The sequence below is a fragment of the Oreochromis niloticus genome, unplaced genomic scaffold, assembly GCF_001858045.2.
Source record: "Oreochromis niloticus isolate F11D_XX unplaced genomic scaffold, O_niloticus_UMD_NMBU tig00002363_pilon, whole genome shotgun sequence".
NCBI classification, from domain to species: domain Eukaryota; kingdom Metazoa; phylum Chordata; class Actinopteri; order Cichliformes; family Cichlidae; genus Oreochromis; species Oreochromis niloticus.
The window spans coordinates 64,228-76,955 of NW_020327624.1; the positions used below are offsets into that span (position 1 = coordinate 64,228).

Consider the following 12,728-nt stretch of genomic DNA (forward strand, 5'->3'; position numbering starts at 1 on the left):
ATAAATGTTTGTTTCAGTTCTATGAAGCTTTGAGTATTTTGGATTAGTAGCACTGCTGTGTTTGTTGCATCATATTGCTGTAATTGTTTATATGCTTTATATATTCTGAGGTAAGTTGATCTATAGTGTTACATCATATTCTATAAGGATGTTATGTGTTTGTAGACTTTCTGCCCAGTTTGACCCATTCAGCAGAAGTCAGCCTGTTTAAGGCTCTGATATCTATTCTGTATGACTTAAAGCAGTTATGACATGGTCTGATTTTCTCACCCAATAAAGGAATATTTCATATATCAGTCTGATCTTCATTCTATCAGAGACAGTTATCACAGCTCGTACATTTTCCTTTTTACACATATATGTAAGCATTGAGCCAAATTTAGTAATGCCAAAATATTAACAGAACAATATTTGTCTCTATAATACATCTATATATACACTGTCAAAGGTACTTGTCTTTGAGTGAAGATTTAAGGTGATAGGAAATATAAATAACTGCAACTTGAATCTTTACTGAACCTCAGTATTTGACATGGAGTTCAAGTTCACTGCTGTAATAACTAATAATGATTAATATAATAATAACTATAATATTGGCCATATTATATTTACATTACCAAAGTGAGATGACTTTAGTCTCATGAACAACATTAGTTAGTAAATAACAATTAGCTAATCTTAAAATGACTGTTCAGTACAGAAATGAAGCCCAACAATCATGTTTCACAGTCCTGTGGTCTCAGCCGCAGATACTCAACTAATCACACAAAGCTCATGTAAAAACAAACAAACAAATGAACAACATATGTTCTCCTTCATTTCTGTCAAACAATGCTGTATGAAACATATCCAGCTGTTAGTATCATGGTTGCTAGGCAACCTGGGCAGCGCGATGGAGGCTAGACCGTCCCATTTCACAAGCCTCGCACTTCCGGCCTTAGCGGTCTTTGAGTACGCGGCCTTTGTGGATCATTAAGGCTGCATACTTTAAGGCTGCAGACCCTGAATTTGGATACAGCCTAAAAGTCTCAAACACACAACAACAACATCACACTGACTCCACTCTGACATCACTGATCAATAATCAAAGAACACACAGATCAAACTGATTGATCAGCCATCTGAGAAGTCAGATCAATGGAGCTGCTTCTGTTACTGATGTCCCTTGTTTGATCCTGGACCTGAACTCTCCCTGCAGAGGAGACACAAGACAGTCAGACACACACAAAAATGTTGGTTGTTGCTAACTTATTGGGGATATCTAATTGAAATAATGTTTTCGCTAGCCACTTATCCTAACGATCAAACCGTGACCCAAACCCTAACTATAACCCAACTGTAACCCTGACACCAAAACCACATTTTGAGTCTGAAAAATGTCTTCAGACTCATGAGGATTTCGGTCTGAAGGACCCACGAGGACAACTACAGTAAATTTAAAATTTTGTTTCCCACAAAGATACGAAAAACAGGTACAGTAAGACACAGAAACTCGAATAAACACACAGACATACAAACCTCTGACTGTGAGCTTCACTTTTTCGCTTCTAATCACGCCATTCCTCGTGACGTCACATTTGTATTTTCCACTGTCTCTCTCTGTAGGGTATTTCAGGGTCAGACTGAGGTCTCCAGTTTTCAGCAGGTCTTCATTCATCTTCGTTCGGTCTCTGTAATCCTGGTGCTGTTCTTCAGGCTGGTCAGAGCCGTTCTCGTACACGTGGACCATCATGAATCCAGGTTCAATGCGCTCCCACTCCACTCTACTATCTTCAGGCAGGTTTTCTGTTGTTTTGCAGGGCAGTTGGACAGACTCCGCCCCCTCCTCCACCTCCACCTGACAGACTGAGAGGACATATATTTATATGAATGCATATTTAACACAGAGCTGACCTCCATCACATTGCTGGAACAAAAACTGCTTAAACTACACATTTATTCTTCTCTTGAAAGTGAGACAAGTTTCCTGGCAGAATACGATCCCGTCTGGAGGCCGACACCATCCTTATCCACATGGGCACAACCCGGATTCCAAACAGTGCTTGTCTGTCCTCTGGCTGTGTCCCAGAATACTTAAAGACAGCCTGTGTGCAAGCACTCATCAAAGATCCAGCCTCCATCCTTCTGACTACAACAATTACAGAGCCAGCTCAAAGTTTCCTTTTAGAGCAGAACTTTTGGAGAACACTGTCTGTCTGAAGCTTCTTGAAGCGTTACGTCCATGCTAGAACTCCACTTTGACTCTGACTGTGGATCCTGCTGAAGCTTCTCCAAATAGTGGAGAAATGAAGACCTCCACAAGATCAGCAGACCCAGCTCAACAATGTCTGCAGGTGCTAACAGGTCAATCTTTGAGACGCTGAATGTTCCCAGTTTCCTGCTGTGAAACTAGAAGTGATGACTATTATTGTAACAGCACTACAGCTGGAACTGCTGACAGGGCTGGAGATGAACTGGATTCTGATTTCAGTCACAGTTTTGGCTTTCAGTCGTCATCAAAACACTTTGTTTCATTCATGTTGCTCTGAAGCTTTCCTTTCTTCTCATTGACGTGTTATGAACCAATCACAGCCCTTTCCTTTACAGCGCTCTGCTTTCACCCCTCCCTAAAAGCCCAAATTCACTCTCAGTTTAGTTCAGCTGGAGCCAAGATGACACAGACAGCCTTTGGTCCATGAGATCTATCTAGGAGACATCAGTAACATCAGGTTTGTGTGAGCCGTCCTGTAGAACGCTTACATACAGCTGCTTCTGTCTCTGATCTCTGAGTATCTCTCAGCTTCAGCTGGGACTCCACCCAGGTGTTGGTTGGTTGTTGGCACAGGTGTAGAGCTGCTGCAGTGACTCACAGCTGCTTTCATCCAGTTTAAATTCAATGGTGACTTTAAGCGTGTTTCATGTATGAAAGCCAATAAAGACAGAATGAGTGGTCAGAGGTGTCATAATGAGATTCATGGTCAGATTTACTAACAGTTCAAAAGCTGCTGTCTGAATTTACTAAAGAGCTGCAGTTAGCTGGGTGTTGCTAACTTAGTGGGGATATCTAATTGACATAATGCTTTCACTAGCCACTTATCCTAACCATCAAACCCTGACCCAAACCCTAACTATAACCCAACTGTAACCCTGACGCTAAAACCGCATTTTGAGTCTGAAAAATGTCTTCAGACTCATGGGGATTTTGGTCTGAAGGACCCACGAGGACAACCACAGTAAATTTAAAATTTTGTTTCCCACAAAGATGACTGTGACAGGAAGATGGCCCCTTTGCTCAGCTTGACGTCTACTACGTTGTATTGTATTTTATGCTTTTATATCAGCCCTGACGTTTAATATATGGAGCTATGCTGCTGTGATTTACGACCGTTCTTCCTTGCTCCACATCAAAGAGTCTATGGAACATCTTTATGATGATTGGGACAGTTATAGAAAAACTTTCCCCCCACCATTTGTGCACTCTTCCACCTCACCGGATTACTTCTTGCTACCTGCGAAATGTGCCCTAAGCAATTCCAAGAAGAAATCGAGGAAAAGAGGCTGTAGGGCTGGCATCCAGGTACACATCAGACGAGCCTACAGATCGGAGATTTCCTGACTCGTCTGGAGGCATCCCCGGTTTCTGCTGCCAGTTACCCTTCCGGATTTGGTTGGAAACACGTACTTGCAGCCACTACAGCGTGGATCCTGCCCATCTGATGCTCTGGATTTTGCCGATTATCTCCCCACCGCTGTGCCCTCACAGCCTGCATCGCACAACCGGTGGTTGGTCCCGCCGGTTCCGTGGCGCTGCTGGAGACCTTGCGTGCGGACACGGTGTTTGCTGTCAGTTCCACTCCGACAAGCTGATGGGAAACCTGCACTGCCAGCTTTTAATCGGATTGCGCTCTTGAACGCCCACTCCATCGCAAACAAATCCTTCTCTCTGAATGAGCTCTTCACAGGGAAAAACCTGGACTTTCTGTTTCTCACTGAAACATGGCAGAGGGATGGCGAGTTTATTCACCTAAACGAACTGCGTCCTGCAGACTGCTCTTACTTGGGCGCCCCCCGTTTAGGTCGCCGTGGTGGAGGACTGGCTGTTGTCTTTAAGGACAGTTTCACCTGCAGAGGTATGCAAACTGAAAACTATTCTTCTTTTGAGTCGCAAACATCTAAGGTAGGCTCTACGAACATCTTTTATTGTGTTTTATTGTTTTAGTCTATCGCCCTCCTGGCCCTGCTACTGAGTTCTTAAAGGATTTTATGGACTTCTTATCTTCTATTATCAAGCTGGAGAAAGTTTTAATTCTTGGGGATTTTAACATTCATATTGATGATGCGTCATCTAACTCTGCAGCTGAACTTTTATCTATATCTGAGTCTTTTAACTTTGTCCAACATGTCTCCGGTCCAACCCATTTAAAAGGCCATACCTTGGACCTTGTTTTTTCCTTGGGCCTCAACATTGGCAATGTGTTTGCTGAGGATGTACATTTGAGTGATCATAATTGTATCTTCGTTGAACTCAATTTTAGCTCTAAATAAACACCTGTGAAATTAAAAACTCATAGACGCATAATAACTGAGACTACTGCTGAGAGGTTCTCCAAGGCTCAAAAAACCCAACCTGGACCCAACACTACTTCCAAATTTAGGACCTATCTCCAAACTCCCATTTATGTCAAAACTCCTTGAGAAGGCAGTAGCTGTCCACCTTACAGCATACTTGGAGAAATATAACATCCATGACCGTTTTCAATCTGGGTTCCGTAAATTGCATTCCACTGAGACAGCACTACTGAAAGTTACTAATGATATTATGATGTCAGCAGACTCCGGAGAATACACAGTCCTAGTCTTTTTAAACCTTACCTCAGCCTTTGATACAGTCAATCATACCATCCTGATAAACAGACTGAGAGACCTGGTTGGGATGTCTGGCTCTGTTCTAGACTGGTGTTCATCTTATATATCTGAAAGGAGTTTTAGTGTGTCTGCAAACCAGATCATGTGGGAATCTACAGAGTTGTTGTGTGGAGTTCCTCAGGGCTCTGTGCTGGGATCTATTCTGTTTTTAATATACATTCTTCCTTTAAGCCAGAAATCATCTATCATCTTATCATCTTTTTGCTGACGATATTCAGCTATATTATTCCTTTAAGCCTGCTGAAGCTCATAAGCTCTCCAATCTGATTGACTGTTTAACCAACAGTAAACAATGGTTAAACAATAACTGCTTACAGCTAAACCCGGCCAAAACAGAAACTTTGATTATTGCACCAGGCAGTGCAATACCCGATATTAAACGGCGACTGGGTGACTTAGGTTCCTCACAGAAACATAACCTTAGAAACCTTGGTGTTATTTTTGATGAAGCTTTTTCTTTGGAGGGACATTTAAATCAGACAGTAAGAACCTGCTTTTTTCACTTGAGGAACATTTCTAAACTTAGATCCATCGTGTCAACAAGTGAACTCGAGATGATAATACATGCTTTTATCTCTACAAGACTTGACTACTGTAACAGCCTGTTTACTTGTCTAAACATGAAAGGGCTAGCCCGTCTACAGGTTGTTCAAAACTCTGCAGCGAGGCTACTGACCTGCTCAAACAAGGGTGCTCATATGACCCCTGTTTTAAGGTCGCTGCACTGGCTACTAATCAGATTCAGGTTCCATTTTAAAATTCTAGTTTTAACTTTTAGAGCATTACAGAGACAGCCCCACCCTCCCCCCTTACATTGCTGATGTGATTCGTACACATACCTCCACTCGTAACCTGAGGTCATCAAACCAAAACCTTATAGTGGTCCCCCACACTCGTTTTAAAACCCGAGGGTCCGATCTTTCCAAGCTGTTGCACCCAGACTGTGGAATGCACTTCCTCTATTTCTATGGGGTTTGGACTCAGTGGAGACCTTCAAAAAGCAGCTAAAGACATTTTTATTTCAAAAAGCTTTTAATTAGACCAGGGTTTTTATGATGTATTTTATGACTGTATTATGTTTTTACTTTGTAAAGCACTTTGTGACATATGTCTGTGAAAGGTGCTATATAAATAAACTTTACTTACTGTTAAGAGATTTTCAAATGTTTCAAGTATTATTCCCACTGCCATTTGTACGTTATTGAAAGTTTATCTTTAATTTTAGTGTTAATAGTTGTTTACCCATTTATTCTTTCCATTTAATCGTATTTTATGATTTTACTGTTTCGCTGAAGTGAAGCTTAAATGAAAGACAAAAGCATAGTGTTCTCAGATATGATTCACCCAGTATATTTCCTCTGCACCTGGTTCTCTACGAGCCGTTTCACTCCCAGGAAGGGGAGAGCAGGGCGTTCTTATCTATACACTCCCAAATACAAAGAGGGGCCCATTCTTCAGAATCACACACACACACTCTGAGATCATAAACTTCACACACACACACATACTCTGAAACGCTATAAATAAAGAACTGCCACATACGCTGGTTGTGAGCCTGAGATAGCAGCGCTCACCCAGCGTGCGCACGTTGTTACCATCTAAACTGTCTTGAGTGTCTTTATTTCGCCTGAAGAATGTCTTGTTTAAATATTTACTCCTTACATTTATTTGGTCCTTCGAGCCGGATGAAGTGACCTTGTCGTTTCCTGGATTCGTGAACCCACGCTGCAAAGTCTGTCATGACAGCCTGTTTCTAGTGAAACAGTAAAGACCAACTACGTGAATTCGCCGTTGGCCAGCGTTTTTAGCAAGAGGTCCACGATCCCAGGGAGCGAGGAGGATTCTCTCTGACCGGCATTTTCATCCGAAGCAGGTGAATATAAACACTCAAGAACACATTGCGGCTAAAATCGGTTTTTAGATTGACACGGTTCTTAAAAGACTCGTCCTTTAAGGACTGGAAGTCAGGGATCTCACTCTTATGAGTGAAAGGACTCGCCTGTAAGACGGAGTTTGACGGTCCTGTGTGGGGTCACTCTGCAGTTTAAAAGGTTGGAAGTCAGGGATCTCACTCTCACGAGTGAATGAAAATAAAGGGATCTCACTCTCACGAGTGAATGAAAATAAAGGGATCTCACTCTTACGAGTGAATGAAAATAAAGGGATCTCACTCTTACGAGTGAATGAAAATAAAGGGTTGGAAGTGCAGGTTGCATGAAAGCTGTTTTAACACAGGCATTTGGAGAAAAACAACGTCTGCTTGCATTTTACTTCTGCAAATTAGACTCTGTTGTGTGCAGGCCGGTGTAGCTGCAGCAGAGGCAGTAAAAGGTCAGCTGACATTGTTTTAGGACACACTTTAATCATCAAAGTGCCCCATGCTGTGACTTCTGAAACAGCTCTCTTCATGCAACTTCATGCTTGATGATGATAATTTCGGAGCCAGCTGAGAGCTGGGTTGAGAGCGATGCTTTGTTTTAAGTGACAAAGCAGAAAAGTTAAACTTAGTTTGTTTTTGTTTGTTTGTTTGTTTTTTAATACGAGAGAATGGTAATGGATAAGAAGTGATATTTTGTTTAAGTGTTGAAGAAAGCTAAATACTGCAACATACGTCTAGTGCATGATCTGCGAGCAATGAATGGATCATCTTATTTATCTTTAAATAAACTCCGATTATGGAGACCTGAGTCACATATTTAGGGTACACCCTTAGGTGAAGGCAGAAAGCTACTAAACAAAGAAAAGAAGCTATATACAATGCGCGATAGCCACAAGACTAAGCATTCACATTCTTTCTGACTCTTAATGAGCCTGAGTTATGACCTTGGCTCCCTATTTTTCTGCCTCCACCAGAGATGGGAGTGAAGCTCCCGTGGAATGTGCTCTGTTCTCCTTACTGCATCTATAAAAATAGCATTCAGTAACTTGGATATAACCTTTCTACTTACATTTAGGTGGAAGTGCAGACTAGATGAAAACAGTTAAATTCAACAAAGAGTTCGATTACTCTGGAGAAACGGGAAATGTGTCTGTAACAGGAAAACGTGTAACAGGAACTACATGCCCGTACAAAGGAGCTGACTGTGTCAAGACGCAGACAGACAGAGAGACACAGAGACAGCCAATATGTTTACTCTAACTGTTTTAATAGTTTTGCAATTTTCATTAGTTTTATTTTTCTTTAGTTTTGACTTAAGATTTTAAAACTAAACACATTTTTGCTACAAAATCAGTTAATTTTGTGACCACTCATTGCAGTTTTAGATAGTTTTACTTTTGTTTTTATTTTTATTTCTGTTAACGAAAGAATATTTTTTTTATTTTATTTTTTATTTTTTGACTTCTAGTTTTGTTTTTTCGTTGGTTTGACTTATCAATGATGAATTTGATCTGCAGTACGCCATTTTGAAAATATGGCATGACAGAGGGCGACAATTTTGTAGACCAAGCAGCAAAATCAGTAGCAGTACAAACAGTAGACGCACTTATGGTGACAACACCTCTATGCAAATTCCACTGGATATCTTGAGAAATGAACCACACATTTGTGCCATTACTAGAGCGAAAGAAATGGTTGAGGTGCGGAGCAATTCTACAGGATGATCTGATCATATGTGATGGGAAACCGTTACAACCGAAGTCTTTATACAAAAACAGTAGCTCTTGTGACACATGAAGTTGTTCATGCGTCAACAGGAGGGAGTCTAATTAGTTAAAAACACTAGTTAAAGACACTTCTATACATTAAATTTCAAACAAGTCAATAAGAGAAACAACTCTAGCAGAGTGGATGACAAAGTTGCTGGAAAACAGAGAAATAGTTTTGAACAATCAACTGCCGAGTGATTCTCTTCCAGTTTCTTGCAGGTTGAAAAAGGGTTGAACCAATCCAAGAACCACAATCTCCCGAATAGAAAAGTGAGCAGTAAAGTCTAGACTGCAGACCGCTCTAACCTCTGGTGTTCACTCGGTGGGGAGAAGGGCTATCAGTGGCAACACTGAGACACTCGCTCCTCTTGCTGGGTGTCTACTCATTGGAGGCCAAGGGTGTGTCCACGGTCGAGAAGAGGAGAAACGCTCACAGAGGGAGACCTGATGGAGATGGAAATACTAAATGCAAACCAGGATGCCCCTGAGGGTGAGAAACCGCACAGACGACGTCGATGCTGGACAAGAGGATGCCAACTGACCACTGTCACAACGATGTGTTCCATGCTCGTGTTCACAGTATTCTTATCACTGGCCCTGGTAGGCATGAACACGGCCTGCACCAGCAACCCATGTGACCCACACTGCCCGAGGATTTACCGGCAGGCTCCAAATGTGACGTGTCCTGAAAGGGGAACCATTTTTAAGCTGCAGCCTATGCCCAGAAGAACGCGCAGCGCAACGAGAAACAAAGAAGTGGAGAACAATGCTGGACCTTCATACCTAACAACACTGCAGCTGACGGCAGTCTGACCAGAGCCCTGGAAAGACTGAAGACCCTGAATGAGAGAATGAAAGAACATTCTGGAGTGGACACTTCCATGTGGGACAGCTGGATGGACATGTTTGGAAAGTACCGCAGCCTAGTGTCATCAATCCTAGTGTCAATAGCTGTTTTTGCAGCCATATTGACCCTATGTGGCTGTTGTTGTATTCCCTGCATAAGATCCATGATCAACAGACTGATAGCCACAGCTATTACACCGGACCCTGTCGGCCAAAAAGAAATTATGACACTGCTGGAGCACGCCGACACTGACTCAAACACCGACGACGAAGATGAAGAAACAACCTGTAACTAAAAGGAAAAAGACACTCCTGTTAATAATGAAGCAACAGTTAAAAATGCACTGTCCAGAGACTGTATGCTGATAAAAGTTAAAATGTGTAAAAACAAATTAACAACAGGAGGGATATGTTAAGAGATTTTCAAATGTTTCAAGTATTATTCCCACTGCCATTTGTACGTTATTGAAAGTTTATCTTTAATTTTAGTGTTAATAGTTGTTTACCCATTTATTCTTTCCATTTAATCGTATTTTATGATTTTACTGTTTCGCTGAAGTGAAGCTTAAATGAAAGACAAAAGCATAGTGTTCTCAGATATGATTCACCCAGTATATTTCCTCTGCACCTGGTTCTCTACGAGCCGTTTCACTCCCAGGAAGGGGAGAGCAGGACGTTCTTATCTATACACTCCCAAATACAAAGAGGGGCCCATTCTTCAGAATCACACACACACACTCTGAGATCATAAACTTCACACACACACACATACTCTGAAATGCTATAAATAAAGAACTGCCACATACGCTGGTTGTGAGCCTGAGACAGCAGCGCTCACCCAGCGTGCGCACGTTGTTACCATCTAAACTGTCTTGAGTGTCTTTATTTCGCCTGAAGAATGTCTTGTTTAAATATTTACTCCTTACACTTACTTAAGATACAAAAAACAGGTACAGTAAGACACACAGAAACTCGAATAAACACACAGACATACAAACCTTTGACTGTGAGGTGCACTTTTTTCCTTCTAATCACGCCATTCCTCGTGACGTCACATCTGTATTCTCCACTGTCTCTCTCTGTGGGGTGTTGCAGGGTCAGACTGAGGTCTCCAGTTTTCAGCAGGTCTTCATTCATCTTCGTTCGGTCTCTGTAAACCTGGTCCTGACTGTGAGGCTGGTGAGAGCCGTTCTCGTACACGTGGACCATCATGAGTCCAGGTTCAATGCGCTCCCACTCCACTCTACTATCTTCAGGCAGGTTTTCTGTTGTTTTGCAGGGCAGTTGGACAGACTCCGCCCCCTCCTCCACCTCCACCTGACAGACTGAGAGGACATATATTTATATAAATGCATATTTAACACAGAGCTGACCTCCATCACATTGCTGGAACAAAAACTGCTTAAACTACACATTTATTCTTCTCTTGAAAGTGAGACAAGTTTCCTGGGAGAATATGATCCCGTCTGGAGGCCGACACCATCCTTATCCACATGGGCACAAACCGGATTCCAAACAGTGCTTGTCTGTCCGCTGGCTGTGTCCCAGACTTGTTCACGTGCCCAGCAACAAGGTGTGGGTGGGGTGTTTGCCCGCTCTTTCCGCCTCCTCCTCTCTTGCCACTCCTACCCCGTCTGTCTCTCTCACTCTCCTCTCTCTCCCCAGGACAGCTGTTTTTGATTAGCCTCGTTTGCCACCTGAATCCAGTCAGCAATCACCTCTGAGGCTATTTAAGCTGGGGATGCGCTGTGAGCAAGGGTGGTTTTCCCCCTCTGTGGCTCTACGCATTTTTTTTTGCTAGGTTTTGGGACAGACAGCCTCCTTGCGAGTAGTGAGTAGATGGGCTTTTGGGCCCTGGAAGTGTCTCCCTTATTTGTTTGGTAGTTTTTTTCTTTTGTTGCTGCGAGTGTTTCCTTTGTTTCTTTGGCATTATTGGTAAAACGGCGTTGCCGGATCTTTAAGTTAACGTCATTTGTAATAAAACTATATTATTATAGAACAACTCTGTCTGTTTTCCTTTTCATTCTGTTTCTGGACTAATTTGTTACTGGTCCCCTCACTCGCATGCCTAGACCCTTTCGGGGGGAACGTAACACTATTGATTTGATCCAAACTCAAATCATGCCAGAGGCTTTTATTTTGAAGTTAGGATCATGTTTAATGGTCTTCTTAGTCTGTTCATTTAAACACACAGTTGCTCCGCCTGACATTTTTGGCTTTTAGATCAAAACATGAAAGAATTTATTTAATTTGAATGAAATGAAAATAAATTCAAACTAAAAGCTTTTAGGGAATAAACTCCTACATGACCTCTGACCTTTGACCTGTATCTACAGCACTGACCTCTGACTTTCAGCTCCACTTGTTTCTTCAGCAGGATGTTTCCCTCCCTGCTGTAGACGGTGCAGGTGTAGGTCCAGTTGTCTACATCTGTGGGGTATTTCAGGGTCAGACTGAGGTCTCCAGTTTTCAGCAGGTCTTCATTCATCTTCGTTCGGTCTCTGTAAACCTGGTGCTGTTCTTCAGGCTGGTCAGAGCCGTTCTCATACACGTGGACCTTATCATATCCACTGTCCTTCCACTCCACTTTAGCGTCTTCAGGCAGGTGAAGTGTGGTGTTGAAGGGCAGCTGGACAGACTCCACCCCCTCCTCCACCTCCACCTGGGGGACTGAGAGGACAACAAAGCACAACATGAGCTTGGATGGAGACATTTGTGTTGACTCTAACAGGCTGAATGCTGCTGCTTCACTGGGAGCTCACTGTTAGATAGAAAGTGGTCAGTGTGAAGAGGAGACGCAGCAGAAAGATGAAGACTGACAGGAAGAAAGCAGTGAACAGACTGTTGGAGCTGCTGTTAGTGGGACAGGACTTTATTCAGTCTCTGAGGACCAGATTTGACTTGATGAAGCAGAGAAACACAGTCTGAGTCAGGCATGTGCAGAGAGGTGGGGGGGCTGGAGGGGCTTGAGCACCCACCCCTTTCCTGATGGGTGCCCAAAGTGCCCTTTTGTTGAGGCAACTTAAAAAAAAAATAAATAAATAAAAAAATTTTTTAATGTGTGTGGGCGTGCGGAGTCCTGTCTGTGCCCCTCAACAATAATATATACTATTAATCACAGTTTTGCTAAATAAAAGGATCTGGCTTGCATCAGTCACATGATCACATTTAACCAATGATCGCCCTTGACGGCAGAACGCGCTGGTTACGAGCCGGGAACGAGCTCACAAAGAGCACGCGCATTTTTTTGCAGTCCGGAGCTGTAGGAGAAACACAAATTAACTCAGAGACACAGACTTACTATATTTCTTCCATACAGACTGATGTGA

General features: G+C 42.6%; 1 protein-coding gene across 1 annotated transcript; it reads right to left on the reverse strand.

Annotated features, from left to right (window-relative positions):
• Nucleotides 1–1,100: 1,100 nt before the first annotated feature.
• Nucleotides 1,101–11,829, reverse strand: LOC112845009 (junctional adhesion molecule C-like; the record flags this gene model as incomplete). The annotated part of the gene is made up of 4 exons (XM_025904526.1): nucleotides 1,101–1,192; nucleotides 1,519–1,845; nucleotides 10,398–10,724; nucleotides 11,743–11,829. Coding segments are annotated over 4 exons (833 nt in total), but the record flags the coding sequence as incomplete, so codon positions are not given.
• Between the last annotated feature and the right edge of the window lie 899 nt (nucleotides 11,830–12,728).